At 53.9% G+C, this 25,140-nt stretch overlaps 1 protein-coding gene across 6 annotated transcripts in view; it reads left to right on the top strand.

Moving 5' to 3' along the window:
* The window catches only part of LOC135425810 (tyrosine-protein phosphatase non-receptor type 11-like), a 41,083-nt gene that overhangs the window by 2,875 nt on the left and 13,068 nt on the right, over nt 1-25,140 (top strand). For 5 of the 6 annotated variants that reach the window (XR_010435765.1, XR_010435763.1, XR_010435764.1 and 2 more), the window contains exons 2-3: nt 18,586-18,708; nt 22,161-22,355. Coding sequence is in view for 2 of the 6 variants with exons in the window: in XM_064678447.1 (XP_064534517.1) it covers nt 18,586-18,708; nt 22,161-22,355 (318 nt within the window). In the remaining 4 variants the exon portion in view is untranslated. Of the gene's footprint in view, nt 1-9,812; nt 9,836-18,585; nt 18,709-22,160; nt 22,356-25,140 lie in introns of those variants that run through there. The other variant, XM_064678449.1, reaches the window with a different exon arrangement.

Raw genomic sequence — 25,140 nt, 5'->3', positions numbered from 1 at the left:
GCAGGGGCTGCTCCAGCGTGGCTGGTAAGTTGGGATTGGCCAAAGCCCTCCATGTGCTGTCCCCAGGGTGACTTACCAAGCTTGTGCAGGCCACGTTTCTGGGCATTTTGAGGCATCAAATGCATCCAGCTGTGCCCTGAAGCCTCGCTGTCCAACCCTGCAGTGACAGGGAATACAATGCCAGCCTGTGGTCCCAGCTTCCCCACTGCCCTTAGCAGTGGGAAAACACATGCTTCCTGTGCTGAATCCAAATGTAAATATGAAGTTTGAGTATTTGCAATAGCTGCTTACTTTGGCAGCCTGGCTGGTGGTGGGGAGGTGGGAACTTCTGGTGCAGGAAGCAAAACCAGGTCAGTGTTTTGGCATCTGGGATGTTCAGCAACAACACGATGGGCAGAGCTCAGGGAAGGGGCGGCTGGAACCAGGAGTGTGGGTCTGGCTGGTGGCTGGAACCAGGAGTGTGGGTCTGGCTGGTGGCTGGAACCAGGAGTGTGGGTCTGGCTGGTGGCTGGAACCAGGAGTGTGGGTCTGGCTGGTGGCTGGAACCAGAAGTGTGGGTCTGGTTGGTGGCTCAAGCCCTTGGTTGTTCAGAAATCCCCTCTGGGCAGTTCCTGTGAGCTCTTCATTCCCATCTCCTCAGGTGGTACCTCAGCCCTTGGCTCTCAGCTGGCTTGTGCTCAGCTCCAGCTCAAAAAGAACATTCAAAAGGCACCTTTTTCCCCTCCCTCCTCTGCTGTGGCTGCACCTGGACCTTGGCTGAGGCTTTCCTGGTTTTCTCTCTCTGGCCAGGCTGTACAAAGACAGCTTTAGACACAGGCTTTGTTCACAGAGGGTGGAAGAATCAAAGCTCAAGGGGACTTGTCTGTGTGTGCTGAGGCTGCCTGGGCAGAAGTGCCTGGGGAGGAGCAGACGTGCTTTTGCACCAGGCTCAGCTGTGGGAAATGAGGACTGGAACATCAGCAGCAACTTAAATTACATTTCAATTCCAAGCCCACAGCCTGCTGCTTATTTCCAGATAGGGGCAGGTCATGAGATGCATAAACACACTGTTCTCCCCCCTTTTCCAGGGAGGGATAAAGGATGGTTGGTTAATGCCTGAGTTCAGACAGAGAAAACTGGCCTTGCCTAGGAGGGGTTTTGGATCAGGCTCTCGGTGATTTTCCAGCATCCTATGGTTTTCCCCAAGGCACAGTGAGCTGCTCTCGTTGTGGTCCCACGACAAATGAAGCTCTCTCAGCCCTGGAACACATTTGTGGGATGCAGCTGGACCTCCTTTGCGGGCTGCCAAGGAGAATTCCTGAATTCCTCACTGGCTGCAGCTCAGGGAAGGCACAGAGCTCCGGAGGGGAAGCCAGGCTTCCCCTCCTACTGCCAGAGCTTCCCCCGGGGCTGGGTGGTACCTGAGCTGCAGCCAGGTCCACATGGGGCTGGTTTCTAGGAGATGATTCTTCTCAGGAGCCTCAGAGGCACCTGAGTGGATGAATTGGGGCTTTGTGCTCCAGCAGAGCCAGCTGGGCTCTCCCGGGTTTTTGGAGCTGTTTGGACATGGCAAGTGAGCCAGCAAGGCACTGGGAAGGCTGCTCCCAGTGCTCCCAGTGCTCCCAGCACCTGAGCTGCCAGCCCAGCAAGGCCCTTCTCCCCTTGGATGGCCAAGGCACGTGAGGGGCTCAGTAGGAATGTGCCTGTGGCTCCGTGGCCGGAGCTGCTGCTCCTTGGGAAGGGGAACAAACCTGGCTCGTGTGCCAGCCCCAGAGATGCTCCTGGGGGTGCAAAAAGGTGGGCATTGGCACCTCCCTCTGCTCAGTGAGGCAGACCCTGCTCTCCTGGAGGTTTTCCCCAGGGCTGGCTTTTCATGCTGCATCTCTCACTGACAGCCTTGAAGCAGCTGGAGGGAAGGGTCGTGTTCTGAAAGGGGGGATTCGCCTTTTTCCTCCCCTTGGAAAGGACTGGCCAAGCCAAAGGGTTCCTTTATTCTTGGTGCCAACCACCTCTGTCACTCCATGAGCAAACCAGCAGCCTGGTCTCCCTCTCCAGGAGGGTTCTGTGAGTGGGGAGCCTGGAGCTGGGAGCTTTTCCGTGCCCAGCCAGGTTTATCACCTCTCACCATCCATCACCTGCCTCCAGTGTCCCTGTCACCTCCCACCCTTGCACTGCAGATGCCCTTGGATTTCCCAGTCGCTGAAAACTGATTTCACAACTTGGGTTTCCATCCCTGTCCCGAGGCATGAACAAAGCCAATACCTACTTCCAAGCTCAAAGCAGCCCCACACCCTCTGGGATGTGTGTGGAAGCAGCATTCCTAAGGCTGCAGCACTTTAAGTATCGATTAATCCTTTCTTTGCAGTAGAAATGTTTATTCTGTTGTTGTTTTTTTTTTCACTGCCTTGACCAAAAGCAGGGCTGCACTTGCTGCCTGGTGATGGGAGGGCTGGAAAGTGGTTCCTGCAGTCCCAGTGTGTGTGTTCCAGGAAATGTGCGTGGGATGGAGCCTAATGAGATTATGGGGCTGCCTCTGTTTTGCAGCTTCCTGCACGGATCCAAAGGGAAGGAGGAAATTCTTCACATTAAACTGGGCTGGAAATCAGGAACCGTGTGCTTCCTGTGGGTGCATTTTGCTCTGCAAAGAGCTCCTGCTGCTCCTGCTGCTGCTGCTTGTATCCCAGGGAGCTTCCCAAAGGGCTCTCTCTGCCTGCTGGGCCCTGGGGAGGTGCACACCTCGGAGGAGGAGCATCTCCTGATCTCCTGGAGCAGATGCTGTGGCTGTCACAGGGCTTGGAGGAGATATTCATGGAATCCCAGAATGGTTTGGGTAGGAAGGGACCTCAAAGTTCTTCTTGTCTCACCTTCCCTGCCATGGGCAGGGACACCTCCCGCTAGCCCAGGTTGCTCCAAGCCCTGTCCAACCTGGCCTTGGACACTTCCAGGGATGGGCTCCCCACCCTGACAGGGAAGGATTTCTTCCCAATATCCAATCTAACCCCCTCCTCTGTCAGTTTTGTGGGAACAGATCTTATCCTGGCTCATGGATGCTGGGAAACAAACTCTGCTCAGAGCTCAGTCTCCCCCAGGGATTTCCCCACTGACACTGAGCATTCCTTCCTGGAGGTAACTGGGCTTTTCCTTCCCAAAAGACAAGCACAGATGCACTCTGGGTACAGGTTAAGACCTGCAATCACAGAGGATTTTATACAATCATGGAATGGTTTGGAAAGGACCTTTAAGGCTCATCCAGTGCCACCCCCTGCCATGGGCAGGGACACCTCCCACTAGCCCAGGTTGCTCCAAGCCCATCCAACCTGGCCTTGGACACTCCCAGGGATGGGATATTCTGTGTCACATTCCAGAGCTTTCCATGTGGATAAGAGAAGCTGCTGCATCTTCTTGGGAATTCCCTCAGAGTAATTAGCAGGGGGGTGCTCTGAGTGTCTCCCCAGTGCAGCCCCAGCCCTGCTCTGTCCGTCTGTCCCCTCCCTCTGCCCCCAAGGACCCCTGTGTGGGACACAGGGAGCTCTGATCCGCCCCTGTCACCCGGGGCACTGAGCAGATGCCCCCAAAAGTGCCCTCAGGGAGGGGGTCAGTGGGTCCAGCTGTGGCTGGAATCTCAGCAGAGTTCCCTCCAGCCCCTCTGGTGAGGGCTCAGAGCTGGGGAAGCCTCTCCCAGCAGGAGTGACAACCTTTATCTCCCTTTTTGCAGCTTCTTGGTGTGGAAAGCAGAGCTGGGGGAGGAGAGGGAAGTGGAGTTTTGTGTGGCTGGGCTGGGGGTGGCTGCAGCTGTGCTGATTGTGTTATCAGGTGAAGAGCCTGGCTCTCAGCAAGGACCTGCTCAAGGTTTCCTGAGCCCAGAGCCCGTGGGGGAGGTTCCCAGCCTCCCAGTCCTTGTTGTGGTTGGTGTTTGTCCCTCTTCCCGAGGGAATTGTGAGTGTGGATGTGGGACTGTTGGCTGAGCTGGGAGAAAAGGCACCACCCCAAAGGCAGGGCAGCCTCAACCTGCCCCTCAGCCCACAGAGGTGGGGCTGCTGGGGGGGGTTTCAGAGAACCACTGAGGTTGGAAAAGACCTTCAAGAGCATCAAAAGTCGTGGATAACCCACCCCTGGAAGTGTTCAAGGCCAGCTTGGGCAGGGCTTGGAGCAACCTGGCACAGTGGAAGGTGTCCCATTCCACACTGAGATGAGCTTTAAGGTCCCTTCCATCCCAAAGCATGCCATGATTCCAACCTTTCCAGCACCTTTGTGTGGGGCAGGCTGTGCCCTCAGCTGCCTCCTGCACTCCAGGCAATCCCTCTGTATTACCTGGGGCAGGAGATCCCTGTGCTGTTGGTGCCTTTCATTCAACCCCCTCCTTTCCTTTTTCCTGCCCACCTTTGGGTAGCAAGGCCTGGAAATTCCTCCCGTTCCCACTGTGCAGTGGGAATCCCAACTGTGTGTCTTGAGTCAGTTCTCTACAATGTTTACTAAAACAAAGACTTAGAAAGCAGATGATTCTGTTGCATTTTGAAGTTTAACTTGTGAGGATGAACAGTCTATACATTAGTGGCTTTATTAGCAGTGGCTTTGTTTTTAACATGTTAGAACAATCTTATCAAAAGATATGAAAAGCAGAAGCGATGTGGTACTGCAGAAATATTGTAATAAAGTATGCTGGCCTGCTCAAGTTAACTTCAGGAGCAATATAGTATAGCACCTGTTTTAGGTAGGAAAATACACATTCCCACTGTCAGTGTGTTTATCTGGATGGTGCCACGACTCTCTCTTGCTGTCTGTTAATCTCTGGGCGCTACAAAAGAGATTTTTTTTTTATTTTTTTTCATTAAATCCCTTTCAGGTTTGCAGTGGCCCTCACCAGAACAGCTCGTGAGCAGCACATGTCAAACAAGAAATCTGCCCCTGGCCTGGGGCTGGGGGAGAAGCAGCTGTGGGGAGGCAGCAGGACACACTGTCCCCCGAGGGACAAGTGCCAAGAGGGTGTAAAAAGGCCTCGGTCGAGTTGGCAAAACAAGGGTAAAAAAAAAAAACTGCCTTAAAAATAAGAGCAGGGCACAGGCAGGAGGTGGAAGGTGCAGCTTCCCCTCTGCTCTGAGGAACTTTTAGGTGTTTATAAAAATGGAGTGTTTTCCGTGAGAGAAACGGAGGAGAAACCTGCTCAGAGTGGCAGCAGAGTGAGCAACAGCAACGTCATCCCTGCTGGATGCTCCCTCTGGGATAACCATGGGAATTGGGAAACTCCTTCAGCTACAGACACCTGGAACAAGCCTTGAGAGCTGGGATAACAGGCAGAGGGGAGCCCATCCCTCGGGATGTGTCCTTTGGCCTCGGGGATTTCAAGAGGGTGGGAAGGTGACAGAGATTTAATTTCAAAACAGCACCAAAAAAAAAAAGAGTCCCCTTCACGCCCCGGAGCAGCATCCCATTGGGAGGGAGTTGCCAGGGCTATATTTGCCCTTGGGTTGTGGGGTTTTCTTTTGGGGGGGGGGGTAGTTTGTTTGTTTGTTTGCTCCCCCTCTTCCTCCCACCCTCCTGAAATAACTCCCATGGAAGACAACGCAGCGAGCTCTGCCGCTGATTAAATCCTAAATATAACCCCGGGATTTTTTTTTTTGCCTCCCTCCAGTTCTTCGTGATGTGTCGAGGTAAAAAAAAAAACAGCCTTGGCTGCTCTTCAAAGGGGACACGGGGCTGTATTTTTGTCCTGTCACCGTGCCCGGGGTCTGAAATAGAGCCCCCGGTTTTTAATTAGCTCCCCGGGTTATATAATCCCGAGAGCCGAGGGTTTCTGGCCTCGCCAAGGACGCACATGATGCCAGGGGCTGGGGCAAAGGTGCTGTGGCAGGGCAGGGAGGACGACACTGCAGGAATCTCCTCTCCTCCTGCTGGCCTCGGTGCCAAGTGGGATGGGGCTGGGGAAGCCGAGATGCTCCTGCCTTCCTTAGTTATTTCTGTTGTGGTGCTGCTGGGAGGGGAACCTGCTGAATGAGGAAGGTCCTGGTTGAGGGTGAAAGCCCCTGGACTCCTCCTGCTGCCCTGGGGGCTGCTTTTGGTTTTCCTCTGTGCTCAGGGGTTTTCCTGCCCTTGGCATCGAACTAAAAATAAGTTGGTTGCCCTCCTGGCTGAGTGGGAGCACGTTTGTTTTCCTGTAGCTCAGGTCTGGATGCCCAAGTGTTATCCTACAGATCCAACAGGAAAAGTAGGAGCCAAATGCTGCAGTCAGGTGCTGGCTGCTGGCCCTACCTGCTTTTCTTGCTCCCAGAACGTTTCTCTGGCAGTGCCCTGGCACTGCTGCTGCTGCAGAACGTGCCCATCCTCGTGGTTTGCCCCTGGAAGGTCTCAGGGTTTGTCCTGGGGGTTGTCTTAGCAATGTAACAGGAGCAGCTGCGTGTGTGTTCAAGCCTCTCCTTGCCCTTTGGTCGTAACCTGATGTGTGGATGCAGCTCCCACTTCCTGGAATGTCTTTGGTCAGGGCTTATTCCAGCCTGGGCAAGGCAGGGATGTGCTGTAGTGGCAATGCCCTGTGTTGAACCATCCCACGTCTTGGACCATTCCAGCCCTGTTCCAGGGGGAGCTGGGCACAGGGGGGGTCAGGATTTGTGCTGCTGGAGCTGTGGGGACTCTCAGTGTTGTCCTCTCAGCTCAGAGGAACTGGTGTGCACTGCCAGAAGTGCAGTTCAGTGGGGAAGGTGTGCTTTGGCAGGGCTTGGAACTGGCTGGTTTTGGTGTCCCTCCTGACCTCAGGAAGAAGAAGAAAGATGCAAAGCACCTCTGGGATTTGAACAGACTCCTCCAAACCTTAAAGCTCCAGTTTGGTGTTCTGGCTGGTGTTCAGATGCCTCAAAAGCTGCTGGATTCTGGGAGACAGGGACTGTGGCCCCATGTTTGCTCCCAGTGCTGAGCCCAAGGCTGTGATGGCAGAAGGGCTTTGCCTCCAAACATGGTGGGATGCAAATGGGAATTCAGAGCTCCACGAGAGGGAATTCAGAGCTCCACGAGAGGGAACTCAGAGCTCCACGCAGCCCAACCTCCTTTTTCCTTTCCTCCCTTTTTGCTGTATCACTGCAGCTGTTATCTCTGGCATCTCCACCGTCTGCCTGTTGGGCAGAGGAGGAGTGTCTGAGTGCTGAGTAGGAAGCTGGTGTGTGTTTTCAAGCTCAGGTTTGGAGGGAAGTGCTGGCGGTGAACAAAGGAAAGTCCTGTTCTGGTTGTGAAACCACTTGTTGCCCTCGATTGTTGGACGCCAGCTCAGCTCTTCCTTGTTTTTCAGGGCTGCTTTCAGCCTTGGAATGGTGACAGAGAGAGAGGATGTGGTTTTATTCCTTGGGTGTTTTGTCTTTGGAAGAGCTGACCTGTTAACTGTAGGCTAATCCCAGGAGAAATCCACCTTCTGCTTGTGTTGTAGGGATAAGAAGAGCTCCAGAGCCAATTCCAAGCACTGCCTTTCCCAGAGACAAGTTTCTTTGAGGCTTCTTTGCTGTTTCCAAAGCTCTTCTGTACCACTTTCCCTGTGTTTGGTGGCACTTCTGGAGCACTTTTCCTCACAGGCTCCAGCTGTGCACAGCTGGAATGTCAGGCTGGAGATGGCTCTGGATAATTCCAACTCTGACACCTCTGCCTGTCTTCAGGATGGAGCAAAATTCGGTTATTTCAGAGGGCTGGAACCTCACCAAATCCACTGAAAACTCTGGCAGGAACATTAATGCTTTGGGGTGACATTTGGTGACTGCTCTACAGGGTGTTTGGGATGGTGCAATTATCATGAGAAAACAAGGATCTGAGCATCCTCCTGGAGCGTAAGAGCTGCTCTTCCTCCTTCAGCAGGATGAGGAGCCCAGCTCTTGTTCCAGGAGCTGTTTGAGTGGGATTAATCCCTCAAAGTGACCAAGCTCTGTGCTGTTCACCCCCTGCTCCCCAGCCCTGCCCAGCATTTCCCAGCCTCTGCAGCGAGGTGGGACCTCCGGAGTGCCGGGCTTTGCTCCGAGGTGGAGATTTGCTGATCCCTAAATCTCCCCTGTGCCTCAGCTGCTCTGTTGGCACATTAAAGGCTCGCCACAAAGCAACCCTAATTGTGCTAAGTGTCCGCGGGATAATGGACTAAACGCTCAGGATTGCAGAGGCAGCCGCATTCCCGGCCATTTAATACCTTGATTGATGGGCGTTTAGTTGTTTGCCAGCCCAGGGACAGCCTTTCCCAGCTCTGCTTTCTCCTGCTCTGGGAAGCTGGTGATGCAAGGGGCTCGCAGGATGAGGCAGGAGGGAGCTGTCTGGCCACTCGTGTGGCTGCAGGGCTGCAACGATCCCGGATTTGCCGGGATTGGGTGTCCTGCTCTTCCTCCCCAGCTCGCTGAGCCAAGACAGGGAGGTCAGTGGTGGGTTTGGGCTCGGTTTTGGAAGAGTGGAGTTGTCCCCTGTTGCCAGAGCCTGCAGGACTGAGAACCCAAGTTCTGGCTGCCCAGGGGTGGTCTGTGGAGAGGTCTGTGTGCCTGAAAGCTTGGCTGAATATCCCAGTTATCCCATGGCATGCAATGAAAGATGTTTTCTCTCCCTTGCTGTCTCTGGCCATGGAGGTGCTTGGGCTGTCTGACTGAGATGTGTCCCTGCCTAGTCAAGGCAAAGACTTACTTAGGACCACTATAAACACCAAGCTACGCTTTAAACTCCACCAATAATCCCTTACCTACTGGTCTCAAAACCTGTAATAGGAGGAGAAACCTCTTTAGAACTCCCTCCATCCATGGACAGTTTTCTGGCCCGTGTATTACAGATGGTTTTGTTCTCATAAAGCAGCTCAAAATTAAATTGCAGGCCCACCTGCCAGGCAGCTGGAGCGTTAAAAATACCTGTCAGCAGCCAGCTCCTGGTTCAGGGTTCTGCTCTGCATCAGCCCCTGGACTGACTGTTTCTCTCCACCCCTGAGGAAGGCACTGGACTCTCAGGGGTTGCCTTGGGGTCCGTGTGCTCCTGGGAACTGCCTGGAGTGAGCTCGGGAAGGGGATGCAGAAAAGGAGGTCAAAAAAAGCAGGGCAGGGTGTCTGTGTGTCCCCCCCAAAATGCTCCCAGAGCAGAGAGAAGGTGCCAAGTGAAGCCCCCTCTCCGGAGGGCAGAGCTGAGATAAGGGGGAAGCTTTGTCAGCTGAAGTTAGGAACCCCCCCCCCCCAAAAAAAAAAAAACCCAAACGAGCAGGGATGCAAAGATGCTTTGGGAAACCTGAGCATCTCGAAGGTTGCTCCTGAAGGAGGGTGGCAGCTCCATCCCTGGAGCCTGGACCCAGGAGCTGGTGCTCTCCCAGGAGACAACATCCAGAAGGTCTGGAGCAGAAAACTCCGCGGCTGCTTTGCAGAGAGGGGGGAAGGAAAACGTCGTAGGAAGTGCTGCCCAGAGCTCCATGGAATAGAACTCTGCCCGTTAGCGGCTCTTTCTCCTTCTCCCCCAGCCCTGGCTGCCCGGGAGCTGTCAGGCAGATGCCGTCACGCCCCGGTGGTGGCTGCCCTCACCATCCCCTGCTCGACACTCCGCTCGCAGCTGCTGCCTCGGTGCCGATAAGAGAACGAGATGACTTCCTTTTCTTCTCCCCACCCCCCCTGCCCCCTTCCACAACAAGCCGCGTCGTTTTTGGGTAAATAACTTCGCTGTCACTTCACTGGAAACTTTGCGGGCTCTGCCGCCCTGCCCGGCGCTGCTGGAGGATGCTGGAGGCTGGAGCGTTCCTGGGAGGCAGCGAAGTGCCCTCTGCATCCTAGAGCAGCTCTCCCCCCACCTCCCGAACCCTCCGAAATCTTCCTGCCTCTGTGGTTTCTGTGGACTAACGAGTCTCTGTGCCGGGTCAGGAGCCTTGACCAGTTATGGTGAGGTAGGAGATCTGCTCTGTGTGTGTGTGTGTGTGTGTGTGTGTGGCTTCTATTTTTAACAAAGCTGATTGTTCTGAGGGGGAGCAAAGCGAAGGGGAGAAGGTGTGGAGGTCACGGGGCGTCGCTGGGAGCGCCCAGAAAGGTGCCACTTGTGCTGCAGGAGCTGATTAACAGAGAGAGCCCCCGGGGAGGCGGGGGGGCTTTAAGGTGGGAAAAGTGATTAACAGGGCTCATTAGCAAATTGTCTGCAGACAGGCCGGGCTCTCCAGTGGAGACTTCCCTCAGCTGGCCCTGCAGCACATGGTCCCTGCGCTGCCGTCGGCGCTGGGGAACGGTGCGTTCGCAGTTTCGTTTGGGTGAGTGCAGCTCGTGTGGCTCGCCGTGCTGACTGCAGCCCGCCAGAGGTGATCCCTGCCCGGGCAGGATGTTATTTTGTGCTCTTATTAGATTTTTATCTCGTGTGTTACCTCGCTGCGTTAAAGAGTTTTCTGCCTTATCTCTCTCCGGCTGAGCACGCTTTTCGTGGGCTTGGTAACTCGCTTGCTGGTGGTGGAACATCCTGATTTTGGGGGGCTGGACGTTCCCCGGGTGGGTTTTGTAGCTACAAAGTGCGTGAAATGGCAGCATTTAGTCAGAAGGGTGGTGTGTCATGTAATGAAGGTTATATGGGGCATGAAGTGTGGAGCAGTGAAGGTTCTGTGGGGTGTGAGCTGTACAAGGCTCTGCTGGAGCAGGGAATGGAGTGTGAGATGATCCCCCTGCCAGGCTGGGAGGCAAAGCAGGCAGCGTGGAGAAGGCTGGAAACGCAGGGAATGGATTCAGGGCTGTGCCTGAAGCAGCATTTGAGGCTTTGGGAGCGTTGTGCGAGTGGCTCTTTGCCATGGAGTGCCAAGTGGAGCCTGCCTTGGGTCTGCCTTCCCTCCTCCCTCGGGCACGGGCCGCTCCCAGCGCTCCTCAGGGAGCCAGGGGATGGAAGCAGCTCCAGCCTGTTGGTACTTTACATTCCCTGGTACCTCAGGAGCATCCCAAGGCTTCTGCTCCCCCCTCCTCTCCGTGCTGCTCTCTCAAGTGTGGCAGGAGGGGCTGGTGGCTCCGTTTCTGCTCGCTGGGTGTTTTCTGCTTCACTGGATCAGAGCAGAGCAGCTAAACAAATACTTTCCTGCTCCAGGAGGAAGCCTGTCAGTCAGACAGCAGCTGGGGCTGGCTGCTGACAGGTATTTTTAATGCTCCAGCTGTCTGGCAGGTGGGCCTGCAATTTAATTTTGAGCTGCTTTATGAGAACAAAACCATCTGTAATACACGGGCCAGAAAACTGTCCATGGATGGAGGGAGTTCTAAAGAGATTTCTCCTCCTGTTAGAGGTTTTGAGACCAGTAGGCAAGGCATTATTGGCTGAGGTTAAAGTGTGGCTTGGTGTTTATGGTGGTCCTTACAGCGAAATAACCTTCGAGTCTAAAAGGTTGCTTTAAATATTAAGTTTGTTTCGGAGAATTAAATCAGAAAATTTGAAAACCGCAGCCAAAAATAACGACCTCGCACACCTTTGGGGCTGCTGCTGCCAAAACAGCTCCAGGGGCCTGAGCTAAACACCTTTTTTTAATTAAGAGAACATGGGTGTAAATCCTCTGGGCAACTTGGAGGAGCCCCAGCTGCCAGTTCCCTGCTGGTGCAGGTGAGCCTGGCTGGGTGTTGAAACACTCCTTGGCCTGATAAAAACTGGGGCTGCCTCTCCCATTCTGGGAAAACTGAGAACTGTCAGGCAAAATTGGTGTCTTCTTCCCAGCAGTTTCAGCTGCTGCCCCTCTGGGAAGGCCTCTGCTCCTTGGGAATGTGCTCCATGGGAATATGCACCGTTTCCCAGGGAAGCAGCTGGTGCCTGTTCCAGCCCCTTGTTGTCTTTCCTTGGAGTCCCAGCTGTTCTCTACTGCAGATTTTAGAGGTGCTCTTCCCTACCCAGCTCCTTCCCACCTGGGTTTTGCCAGCTGGGAATGGCAGTGAGAGGCTGAGAGCCAAATCCTTCTGGGATATGGATGATTCAAGGGGAGAGGTGGCAGGTTTGGGATCTGTCCTTGTTCAAACACCAGTGGACAAAACACTCACCCTGAAGTCCCTGCCCCAAGCCTTTACTACACTAATCACAGAGTTTAAGTTTACCCAACACCCCTCTGCCCAAATTCTTTGGGTGTCCCATCCTGGCCTGCAGTAAAGATGTTTCTGGACCCTTCTTTCTGCTGTGATTCCATCCTTGGGGTGCCCTGATGTGAGTCTGTTGATGAATAAATTGGTGGGGATGGAGAACCCTGTGATGCTCCACAGAAGGAGCTCTTGCATCCAGGCAGGAGTGTGGGATATCTTCCTTTGGAAGTGGAGATGTGAGCTGGCACTGGTGGTGGGAGGCTGAGCTCTCTGACAGCTCCTTCCTTCCTGCCTTCAGTTTGGAGCTTCCACTCCTCCTCCTGTGGCTGGACAGGACCAGCTGGAGCCCGATGGGTGACAGTCCTTGTGTGTCTGGGGTTGGGGAATGTGGGTGCAAGGATACCCAAATCCAAGGGCTGACAGGCCCACTCTGGTTTGCATGGATGCACAGCATGGAGTGGTCAGTCAGACTTTTCTCTGCTGTCTGGTAAACGTCCCCTGGGCTACCACTGTGTCTCAATCCCTCTGCACCCCCTGGATGGACTCTCAGTGGGCCAAAGAGAAGCCCAGAGCTGCTGGGTGAGTCAAGGTGAGCACGCTGGGAATTGGAATGCTGTGGGAAATCTTCTGGAGCAATGCCTGTGCTTGATTTTTTCACAAGCTGTGGCTGCAAGACCAGAGCTGTGAGACCCAAGCGTTTGCAAACTGATGGACCAGGAGTGAGGAGGGACCTTCAGAATGGCCCAGGCACAACCCCTCTCATCTCTTGCACGTGTTCACCAGCCCCTGGTGTGCCTCAGCCTCCCGGGGGTGCAGTGGTGGGTGCAGGAGCTGCTCACTGGGCCGGGCTGGGAGGGCACAGCAGCTCAGGGGCAGGTGCCAGTCGCTGTCACATCCGTCCCGTGTGACAGCACAGCCCGGGTCACACACCTGTGCTCTGGTGCCTGTTTGCTCTGCTCCTGTGGAGCACTCTGCCCTTTCTGTCTGCAGATGGTGTGGGTTTTTCTGTGTCCTGGGTCTTAATTTTGTCCGTGGCTTCCTTTGCTCGTCACCGCCGAGCCTTTATCTGGGCAGCGCAAGCCGTGGTGGTGGAGGGGGGTTTGTGATGGTGGAAGGGGGTTTTTCCCATATCAGGAGTGTGGGATGGGCTGTGAGGAAGTGCCAGTGATAGGCAGAGCCCTGGAATGTGTGCAGGCTGGGGAGACCAAGCTTCTTGCAGCCATGGCCTGGACTAACCTCAGCTGATCAGCAGGAGAAGGAGCTGAGAAATCAGCACCTCCCTTTAGAGCTGCTGAGCTTCCCCTGCCTTTCCTGAAGCCAGGCAGAGCTGTGTCCCTAAAACTAGGGCTGGAAGATGCCCTTAAAACAGGGGTGTGAGTGACTGAGTGTGAGACATGGGGCAGTGTGTCCCTGGCCAGGGCTGCCCTGGGCTGGCTGGGATGAGGAGCCTCTGTGCAGCTCAGGTGAGGTGCTTTGTGTCCCAGCCTGCCCCCTGGACAGTGCTTGTCTGGGTGAAAAGGAGAAGGGTGAACAGTGTTTTAGCTCTCTGTTTTTTCACCCAGAGCAAGGCTGTCACAAAGGGTGTCTGGAGAGCAGGGTAGGAACGTGCCCTTTTCCCTGGGAAGTTCACCCAGGCTTCCTCCCTGCAGGCAGGCAGTGACAACCACGTGGGTTGTGCTGCAGTTCCTGGGTTTTTCTCCTGGAAATCGCTGGTTTTGAGCTGATGACCTGATTCATAACCCAGGGTTTCCCTGGAGGGATAACAGGTGACTTGGGTGTGATTGCATTTTGACCCTTCCCAGCTCAGATCAGGGCCTTTTTAAGAGATGTGAACTTAGAGCAGAGAGGCTGAGGGAACCCTGGCAGACTTTGCCAAGCAAATCTGGCACCACAGAGATGCCAACTCCTCCAGATGATGTGTTTTCCTGTGCATCCATCCCAGGCAGAGGAGCTGATGCATCTCCCTTAACTGGCTGCTATTTATGTGACAGGAGTTTTTCGTGCTACTTGTCCTCGGAGTGATTTCTGTCTACTCTGATCTCAGCCAGATTGAACAAGCTATTTAGTTCCCTGAGCAAAATAATCATTTTGGGGCACCCAAACAACTTGAAACCTTTTTGCTGAGAGGCTGTGCCAGATCATGGGTGTGCTGCTGCTTTTGGGAGGTGGGGTGGATGGTCCAGGAGGGGAAGGAATGGGACAGCACGTGGAGAGAGGGAGATGTGCCAGGGACAGGCATGGACTGGAATAATTTAGATAAAGGAACTGAATCATAGGGAGTTGATGAGTGCAGACTGCTGCGTGTGTCAGGGAGACAGGACAGATGTGAATTTATATTAATTAGCAATTAGTGCCAGCTGAGGCTCCAGAGCCAAGTAAATGGGAACTGTCTGCGCCAGCTCCCTGCCAGGAGGGTGGTGCCTGCTCCTGCTTCTGGAAGGAAAGAGCTCCTGGAGTGCTTTCCCTGCTGTCTCTGGGGTTTGGATGTGCACTCTGCTCTTCCTGCTTCAGCAAAAGCCACCCCCTCCCCCAGGATGGGTCTGTCCAGCACCTTCCTCCAGGTCTCCAGGGACGGGGTTGAGACTGGAATTAAATGACAAGAGTCATAAAAGTGATCTTAGTGATGTAGTTCAGTTAATCCCTGCCTAAACCCAGGGGTTTTTTGATGGAAACTGCTGTGCCCAGGGTGCTCCTGTGCAGGTGGCACTGCTGGAGAAGCTCTTCTCAAGAGCTGGGTGTGAAACCCTCACCGATGGGAGGGTTTGGGTTTCAAACCAGAGCGTGGGTGGTGAGTTAAACCCCTCTTTGTGACACAGAGGAGCTCTGGGTGCTCTGCAGCTCCCACCAGCTCTGCTTCCCCCCTCGTGAAGGTCGTTGGCTGATGGGCAGAGGCGTGGGCTGAACTTTCCATCGCTGCAGCCTCAGGTGATTCACACCCCCCCTGTGGGTGGGTGAAGCATCACTGGGGTGTCCTGCAGCAGGACAGTGGGCTGGGGTGGTCCAGAGGCTGCTGAGGGAAAAGGGGAGATTGCCCTTGCCTGGATTTTGATGTGCCAAGTGACTGGAAAAGCTGCCCAGAAGGCAGTGGGTGCAGGAAGGGAATATCCAGAGACATGGAGAGAGGGCTTCCCTCTGGGGTTAGGGCTTCGTACCCACCCTGCTGAGGGGCTGAGCGGTTCCTACAGCCCAACACAACGAGCTGATGGATGTTTATATTCCCTCTGAAGTGTCTGGATCCCTTCTGCAGCTCTGAAGGGGTTTTTTTTCCCTATTTGCTGAACAGGACACTCAGCCTTGCAAAGAGCTGCACTGCCCCAAGTTACACCTCCTCTCACCAGTCCACAACCTCCTTTCTCTGCTGGAAGAATCCTCAGCTGATTATTTGCCTGGCTGCCTCCAAGGGCAGGGTCCATCCTCCTGGATCCATTCCTGGATCCTCCTGGATCCATCCTGCCTTTCCCCACTGCAGAGGGAGGTGGGCTGACTCTGCTGGGGATTTGGGGGTCTGCCTGCCCTGCATCGACAGCATCTGCTGTGAGCATTGTCCCCCAGCTCCTGGCTGCTGTTGGGGGGCTGGAGCAGAGCAGAAGGGAGCTCTGGTGGTGGTTGATCCCATCCTCTCCCAGTTCCTGAGCTGCTGGATCGGAGCCTGTGCTGAGCCACACACGGAGCCTCTTGAGCCATATTTGCTTTGATCCTCTCCAAGCCAAACACAGAGAAGTTTTACCGTTCCAGATGCTCCAGATTCTCTCCCTGCCTCTGGGCTGAACTGTCCTACAAACCCAGGGCACGTGCACCTGGGGCTGGCTGCTCTGGGCACCCCCAGACCCAGGGCACACGCTGTCCCCAAGCCCTGTGCCCGTGGCTTTCCCGTGTTCTGGGGTGACTCTGCTTTCCTGTGGGCAGGATTTGGGGAGACATCCTGGCTCTGCTGGTCTGTGAGGCTCAGCAGCCACCGTGTCCATGGGATCACAGAATACCCAGAGCTGGAAGGGACCCACAAGGATCATCGAGTTCAACCCCACTTTGCCACCTTCCTCTTCTGTGCTGCTTTTGAGCTCTGGGAGAGAAGGGGAAAGGAAAGGTGGTCTGGAATAACTCATTTCCATCTCCTTTGGGGCCTCACTGAGGAACTTTGTTGTTTACCTGTAGGTTAAAGGGTCATCCTAGCTGGGAGCTGGATCCCCCTGTGGCACCTCAGACAGTCATTTCTAAGGGTTCCTCTGGATCAGGATGGGATCACCCTGCTTCCCCAGTGCCATGTTCTGCTCCATTGCTGTAGTATCCTTTTGGATACGGTGCTTTTTTATCCTTTATCCACTTCATGGGATGTTTGCTGGAGCTGTTCAGAGTCCAGGATTCCCAGACAGGCTTTTAAAACTGCCTCGTTTTATGGGTTTCTTAAGGGTGTAACAGTGTTGCTCAACTCTTTATTCTGTTTTATCCCAAGACAGGAGCACAGGGATGCATTCCAGCAGAAGAAAGCATTCCTGCTCATGTGAGGGAGGAAATGACTAACAGTGCATGGAAATGATGACTCTTTAGTAATTAAAGAGAAATTATTTGATAAATTTTTAATGTGGAGAAAGAGTCCCTTTTTCAGGGCTTCTGCTGGAATGTTGCTCCTGTTTGGAAGAGAAGGAGGTGCCTGTGTCTGATTTACCTGGATCCCCACTTTTATTTCCAGGGATTCTCCAGGGGTGACTCAGTCCTGCAAAAAGCCATTGCCTGAGTGACCCACTGCACAGTGATGTTTATTATTTGCTGACATCAGAACATGGCCTGATATTAAAAATGGACTTTTTTTTCCTGTGGTGGGGATCCAGTTTGGATCCTCTTTAAGTTGCTTTCCTTCTTGGAGTGTTTGAAAGCTGAGAAAAAGAGGCTGAAAAGGGACTTGTGGATGGATTTTGTGGCTGTGGCCAACAGTGGAAAGGGAAGAGGGTTGTGGTCCTCCCAGGTAGGAGGGAGGTTGGACATCAGGTCCTTTTGTCCCTGTTGGCTGTTCCTTGTGGCATCCTGGTGCCTTGGCTGCTGGAATGTTCACAGCCCCAGCACCTCTGCCCTCTTCTGGCACTGACAGAGGTGTCTGTTCTCAGCATCCCACAGGTCTGGTTCCAGCTGAGCATCCCAGGATAACCTGAGTTTCCATGGGGGGGTGGGGGGGGGGGTTGAGCAGCCTTTGAAGGGGTTTGGACACTGCCACACAGACTGGGACGTTCCCAGAGCTGGTGTGTCCATATCTGCAAGAGCTCTCATCCCACTCTCATTACCAAAGATGTTTCCTTAGTTTTTCCCCCTCATGCTGCTTTTCCTGCCATTAGCATTCAGTGGGAATGGTGTGTGTGGCCTCTGGCAGCCTTGGGGTGTCCCTGAGCTCCATTAAGCCCCATTAGAACATTCCTTCCCCTCCCAGGAGCAGCTCTGGGGCCCAGTTAAGTGCTGGCCCTGCAGACAGAGGGTTTATGAAAGGGTGGCACTCGTGGGATGTCAGGAATACAGGCTTGGAAACACTGGGATTCCTGTTTACCATCTGTTTCCACGACCCTTCCCTAAAACACCTCTCCTCCTGCAGAAATCCAGGGATCTGCAGTCAGAACTGTTTGGCTTGTGGTGGCGGGGAGGAAATCCCAAATTGTGGAGGAGATGGTGACATTTCTTGACCTTTCCTGTGTGTACCTCGGAGACAAACACTCACTCTGTTTGTAGGGTGGGTTTGGCTGCATTTCCTAACACAGGCATTTCTCTGCCCCCACTGAGATAAACTTGCAAACCCTTTGGGGAGGGGGGGGGACAGTGTGTTGGCTAAATCCGACCCAGGGGCAGCTGTATCCCAGAAACCAGCCTCCTAAATGCTTCCAGATATCCTCCTCCTGAAAACCCACATTTCACTCGCTTGGAATGCTAAACCTTGCAGTTTTTAGTTGTTTAGTTCAGACCTGTCCAACCTCCAGGGACTCCTATAACATTGTCCTTTCCTCTGAAGGGGGGTTTGGCTGTGCAGCCAGTTCTCTTGCAGCTGGTGCTGCCTCAAAAATCCTCTGAATAAACCCCCCTTGTTACCATCCAGCGTTAATTGTGGCTCATCTCCTCTTTGCTCATGTGGAATATTCCACCAGTGTCTGCTGGAGCGTGACCTAAAGCTGAGCAATACTTTCAGAATCGAGTGCCTCTCCTTTTGGGGTGCTCTGTGTGGGACTTGTGAGATTACTCAAAAGAGCCTGGCATTTAGAAAAGTGGATTTTCAGCAGCTTCTGGGGAGGGGAAAAAAAAAAGGGAGCCGTAAAACCAGTACCACGTGGGGAATCATTGGTGTAATGTGCATATTTAGCACTCATTAAAGCCTGGGGAAACACCAGTTCTTGTGATCAAGGGAACTTGATGGAGACTGATAGCGCAGAAATTAGATCAGGAGGTGGTTTGATGACGCTTAAAATACAAAGATTACATTAAAGTGGCACAGAAAATGATGAAACATTTCCCCCCTCGGGGTGAACTGTCTGTATTTCCCTTTTCTGCCGTGGCAGGAGGGTGAGGAGATGGACAGGACCAGACTGTGCCTGCAGGTGGAAAAAGGGTGAATCACCCTCTCACGTGTCCCTTCTGCCCTTTACAGGTGGTTTCATCCCAACATCAGTGGGATTGAGGCCGAGAAGCTCCTCCTGACCAGGGGTGTCCATGGCAGCTTCCTGGCTCGCCCCAGCAAGAGCAACCCCGGGGACTTCACTCTCTCTGTCAGGTAAGAGGAGCAAGGGGCTGGCTGGAGCTCTCCAGGCCACCTCTCCGTGAAGTCAGAGGTTCACTGAACTCTCCTGTTGCTGCAGAGGTTGTGCCAGGAGCCACACTCTGATTTGTTCATCCCTGGGGGCTGCACATGCCCCTGTCCTGCCAGGGCTGGGCTCCTGGCACGTGTTTCCATGCTGTTGCCAGAGGAGGGAAGAGTATGTTCGGTCCCAGCAGGGATGAACCCTCCCACTCTGATTCCAAAGGACCCAAATGCAGCTGCCTTTGGGAGAGACTCGTTTTCTGTGTCTGTGAGGGGTCCCAGGATCACCCTCAGAGGAGGGTGAGCTGCTGCCCAGCCTCACCACAGCTGAATTCCCTTTGGGATCACCTCCAACATGCTCCTGTTTTCTTTGGGACCAAGGCAGTGGCAGGAGGAAAGTTCTGTCAGTGGGCTTTGTGACTGGAAGCCCTGAGGGGCATCCTTAAGGGATGCAGTGGAGCAGAACCACCAGGAGGAACTCTCTGGAAGGGAAAAGCTAAAGAGTAACATCCCCCAGTGAGTGCCTGAGGGAAAAGCAGTGGGTTCAAGGCTTGAGCTTTCCATGAGCACCATCCAGCTGGTGCCTTGCAGGGAGTTGGCTCAGCAGAGGTTTCCCCAGGCACTTGCACACAGACCTGTTTTGGAACACGGGCCTCTCTCTCTCTTTTGTGGCAGCTTCTGTTTGGTTCAAACAACCCTTGTTTTGTTTAGGAAGCTCCAGAGAGTTTATAAATCCCTTGACCCAATGCTGTGTTTGGAGAAACTTTGTGCAAAGGACAGGCTGGGCAGAGCTTTTCCACCTGGCAGGACAGGGAATCTCACCTTGATGGCTCATCTCCCAGGAGTGAGGTCACATCTCCCAGGAGTGAGGTCACATCTCCCAGGAGTGATGGCACATCTCCCAGGAGTGAGGTCACATCTCCAAGGAGTGATGTCACATCTCCCAGGAGTGATGGCACATCTCCCAGGAGTGATGGCACATCTCCCAGGAGTGAGGTCACATCTCCCAGGAGTGATGGCACATCTCCCAGGAGCATGGTTGGGCCCTGCTCTCTCCCCCTGTGCTGTGGGAGCAGCCAAGTGGCTCTGCTGAGGCTTTTCCCCTCTCCTTGCTGCCTTAACCACTTGGATCAAACCCCTCTTGGAGCAGTTATCTTCCCCCTTTCCCCGTGACAAAGATGGATCAATGTGTTATTATTCTCATCTAGAATTATATCCTGACAGAGCTCTTTTCTTTTTCTTTTAATCTCTGAACTGGACACAGGTCTCTCTCTCTATATATATATTTCTTCCTTTCTGAGAAATAAAAGGTTTTCAAAGGAAACAACATAGATACCTTTGAAATAGTGCCTGAAATTTCTCCTCCCTTTTCCAACTGTCCCTTGCCCCTGCCCTCCTCTCGCCCTCTCTGCCCAGGGCTGTCCTTTCTCCTCTTGGCAAGAGGGTTTGCAGCTGCCTGATGTTTTCAGTGCTCCCTTTAGTGCTGGGGGAAGTCCAACCCCTTTGCCTCTCCCAGGGCTCTGACTGCCCACAGCCTCCCACGGTGGGAAAGGGAAGAATTCCAGGGAAGAATTCCAGGTTTTCCTGCGCCTTGGCTGGGTGGGGAGCGTGACCTCACTGGCTCCCCAGTAATCTCCCCATCAGCAGTGGCTGTGAGTTAATGAGAGAGGCAGGAAGTGCTTTTAATTAGAATGGAAAATAAACTCCTGCTGAGGAAATACGTGTGTGTGAGGGGGGGTGATGCCCCCGTGAGCTCAGAGCCCCTTCCCACCTGATTCCAGCTTGTCAAAGGTGTCATCTGTGTGTGTGCTGGGAAGTTTTAGGCTGCCTCTGTCTGACACACAGGCACCTGACCAAAAAAGACTTCTGAGGATGCAATTGGTGCAGTTATTTCTGACATTTAAAGTAGTTCTTTTACCTCTAGTGCCAAAAAAAAAGGGTCTGCTTGGGTTTTTTGTGAGTCCTGTTGTTACTGACTGTGTTCTGCTTTAACAAAAGCAGCCTGGTGGTCACTGCAGTGTGGGCTCAGATTCCCAAGTGGGAATATTTTGGATCAAGAAACCCTCGTGGATATCTGGCTGAGGAGTTGTGCTGGTGATGTAAAGAAGCTTAGCTTGGAATGGAGGCAGCTCTCACTGAAGCTGCCAAAAAGTGGGGCTGTGCTGTTAATCAGTGCTGCCTCCCTGTCCAGATGTGGCCATGCCCTCCAGCACAGGGATTTTTGGGCACCTCTTTTGTGCTTTATTTCCCCCGCCAGAGAGTCCAGGGCACAGTTCACGGGACGCTGCTGCTGCACAGCCCAGTTTTGCTGCCCAGCTTGGAGCTGCAGACCTTGAAATGGGAAGGAAACCGGCACTGATCATTGTCCTTTGTGTTTACAGTGACCTTGAGGGCTTGGGGGATGAATGACCTTGATTATCTCTCTGCTTTTCATCCCTGAAGGGCTCACAGGCCTCGGGGCTGGGGCTGTGAACTGAGCCTTTGTGGGCTGGGCTGGGGCTGGAGCTGGGGAAGGAAGGGAGGGTTTGAGCCTCAGGGAAAAAACAGTGTGTGCTGTATTTTTCTGGGCTGCACAAGGGCTCTTCAGGTCCAGCTGCTGCCATGAATGGCAGGAGCACTTGGTGTGCCAGCCCCTCTTGGAGAAGAGACATTGTCATCATCGTGCTGGCCGGGCTGGGAATCTCCCAGCCAGTTCTCTTTCCCATCCAGTGAGTTCTGCTCATGCAAATATTGCCCAACTTTGAAGTCTGTGCCCGCAGAACAGCTGGGTTTGGCAGCCAGGGCAGACGTGTCAGGGAGAGTTATCCATGTCTCTGTGAACACCCAGCAGTGCCACCCTGCAGCTTCCCCTGCTGCAGATGGTTGGGTTCTGTCTCCAGGACCTTGTTCTCGAGGTGCAGTGTGACTGTCCAGGCTCCAGATGCAGCTTTTCCCACCTCAGGCTCGGTTGTCAGCCTTTTCCTGGGTTTATTCTGCTGTTAATGTGGGATGATGGGAATACATGGATGCTGTCTCTGCCTGTTCACACTGGGTTGTTGTCACTGGGTTGGCACGAACTGGAAATCACCTCAATGCCAGACAAAGCATCCAAGAGCAAACTGGAGCTGCTGGTTCTCGTTGATAAAGTATTTTTTAGCAAGTCAGGGCTGCCTTAAGAAGAGCCTAAACCACTCTCCCTGAAGCCTCTGTGTGAGGCTTTCTGGGTGGCAGCTGGTGAGGCACAGAGCCAGCTCTTGGCTGAGGAACCTCATCCAAGGAGCATCCATCCCTTTCCTGGGGGTAGCAGGGTGGCACCTGAGTGCAGGGAGAGCTGGTGGTGCAGCTCCCAGGGGTGGGTTGGTGCTCAGGAGGCAGCTGAGCCCTGCAGGCTGGAGCTGAGTTTCCATTCCCTCACCCTGACGGTGTTTTTTGCCCTCCTCCCTCAGGAGGAACGACGAGGTGACCCACATCAAGATCCAGAACACGGGGGATTACTATGACCTGTATGGGGGTGAGAAGTTTGCCACCCTGGCAGAGCTGGTGCAGTACTACACCGAGCAGCAGGGGCTGCTCAGGGAGAAGAACAGCAACGTCATCGAGCTCAAGTACCCTCTGAACTGCCAGGACCCCACCTCGGAGAGGTAAACCAGACTCTCCCACTGCCCTGCCCCGGGCTGGGGGTGGCTTCTTCCCAGGTGGCTCAGCCTGGAGACCTGGGTTTGGGAAGGAACCTGAAACAAGGGTGTGTTTGGTGTGATGGAACTTTGGTGACCCAAAAGCTGCCGGTCTCTGGGACGCAGCCATTCACACAGACATTCACAGGTGTGGCACTTTTTTAGCACCACGAGGTGGTGAGGGGCCAAAGGCTCCATCTGATGGTCTGAGAGGTCTTTTCCAACCTCAGTGACTCTGGGATTCTACAGCCAGAAGCTGGCAGGTGACACGGGCAAGGTCCAGAGGCTGCTCTTTGCTCGGTGTCAGCTCGTGCTAAAAAGCTTTCTCCAGCTTTTAGGCAACATAGAATCCTGGAATAGTTTGGGTTGGAAGGGACATTTAAATGGCATTTAGGGGCAGGGACATCTCAGAGCCCCATCCAATATGAGCAGGGTGAATCCATCCACAAAGAGCCCTACAGGTCTATCCCAGCAGTCCCACGTTTTTGTTTCTAAAGGAAACAAAACCCCCTACAAGTGACTTGTCCTCCTGGGCAAGAAATCCCCCAAAAGAAAGTGTTTCCCCCACCCCATCTCAGCCTGTAACCCCTGTTCATCCCAGCAAGGATTGCCTTGCAGGGATGGATGACTCTCCTTGGGCTCCTTCAGGCTGTTTCCACCTGATTTAATGACCTTTTTTTTCCTCCCCTTCATCCGGGGGGATATATTGATACCACTTTATCTGACAGAAGATTAGTTCCCTGAAAGAGCTGGTTTTCCTTGTCTTAATTTGAAGTGTTTGCAAACCGTTTTTTTTTTTTTTTAAAGACATGCAAACACCCCTTCAACTAATCCCAAAAGTCACAGCAGAAACAACTCTTACTTCTTATTGTAATGATAATAGGAGGGGGTGTTGCAGGGAGGATGTTGGGGCAAGGAAAATAATGTCTTGTAAGGAGAATTGGTTTGTGTTTCAAACCAAGGTGTTGTTTCAGCTTGTGACTCTTAATCACCAAAGCTTTTTTTCCTTCAGTCTGTAGGTTAGTTATTCTTAAAGACAATTGAGAAGTTAAAACCATGATCAGCAGCTCTTTGGGAGGAAAAGGATAGCAAAGAAAATTGAAATTAAACAAGGCTTAAATAAAGTAAAAGAAGCCAGAAGTTAATACCTAAACTGAGATTAAAAAGACTAATCCAGCATAAGTCATTAATGACTGTATTTGTGGTGGTTCAGTGATGAAGCCCCAGCCACGAACGTTCCAGTGACCCCTTTTTTCCTTTTCCTCCCCCTCAGTTCCCCCAGTGCCACGTGGTGGGCAGGGGGAGGCTGGCACGGGCTCCTTTCAGTTCCCAAAATGCTGCAGAGCTCTGCCCTCCACAGGTCATGTGAGAGCCCAGCCCTGGGAAGTCCCTCCAGCTCATGTGCTCCCTCGCTGCCAGGGAGGGTTCTCTGCTCCCTGTGGTGTGAAAAGCAGCCCCCACGGGAGCAGAAAGCCTGGAAAAGTGGAAACTCCCTTCCCTCAGCCGGGCTTCCCCCTCTTCTCCTGCCAAGGACAGGCTGGCTTGGCAGGGAAGGGCCAGAAACACTCCTCCAGACCTCACAGGTGGTGGCAGCGAGGAGAAAGGAGGGAGAAGAGTCCAAATCCTCCAAGCAGATGAGATGAGGGTGGTGTTGGGATGCAGCAGGATGGTTGGGATACATCATGATGGTTTTCCAAGCCCTGGGGCTGGATACCAGCAGTGCTGGCAGAGGGTTCTTCAGCTCAGCTGGGTCATCCTGCCCTTGTGCAGCCCTGTGGGCCTGATCTCAACCCTGAGGGAAGGAGTAAAGGGGATTCCCAGCCAGGCTTGGCCTGGCTGCCCTTGCAGGATGCTGGGCTGGGACTCAAAGGTCCAACATCACTCCCTGCCCTTCCATAAACCTCATCCTCGGGGCCAGCCTTGCTGAGACGTGAGGTGATGCCATTGCTGGGAGGTTCTTTGGAGCCTCTCTGGGTTCCTGGCAGCTTGGCTGCCTTCAAGGGGACCTGTGGCATCTGCCCAGAGCTGCTGATGGAGTGTGGGGATGGAAGGAGCTGCTGTGGGTCCCTGTGGAAGGCTGGAGCAGAGGGCTGGGGACATTCCTGCCCCAGGGAGCTGCTGGGGGTGGGTGGGATGTGGAAGGCTGGAGCAGAGGGCTGGGGACATTCCCACCCCAGGGAGCTGCTGGGGGTGGGTGGGATGTGGAAGGCTGGAGCAGAGGGCTGGGGACATTCCTGCCCCAGGGAGCTGCTGGGGGTGGGTGGGATGTGGAAGGCTGGAGCAGAGGGCTGGGGACATTCCCACCCCGGGGAGCTGCTGGGGGTGGGTGGGATGTGCTGCTGCCCAGGGAAGGGCAGGTGAGGTGCTGGCCAGAGCATGGAGCTACCAGGGTAGTGCTGGAGAAGGCAGCAACAAGGAATTCCCAGATTATTGTGTGTTTAACCTCAGGGCACCGTGGCAGGGCTGCATCCCCTGGGACTGCAGTGGGAGTGTGTCAGCAGAGCAGGAGAAAGGATTCTGGGAGATCAGATGGAGAAACAGGGGCAAGATGTGCCCAGACAGGGAGGTGGGGCGAGCTGTGCTCGTGCAGTGAGGTTTGGGAAGAGCTGAGCACAAACCTCTGCACGTTGTAATTGCCACTGGCCAGAGATGTGGCTGCAGGTGGGGCTGGATTGGGAAAAAACCCACTGGGGACCCAGTTTGGCCACTCCAGGTGAGCGTGCAGGACAATTCTGTGCTCCCTCAGCCAGCC

The sequence above is a fragment of the Pseudopipra pipra genome, chromosome 22 (assembly GCF_036250125.1).
Source record: "Pseudopipra pipra isolate bDixPip1 chromosome 22, bDixPip1.hap1, whole genome shotgun sequence".
In the NCBI taxonomy this organism is placed as follows: domain Eukaryota; kingdom Metazoa; phylum Chordata; class Aves; order Passeriformes; family Pipridae; genus Pseudopipra; species Pseudopipra pipra.
This window is presented reverse-complemented; position numbering and strand designations above follow the sequence as displayed.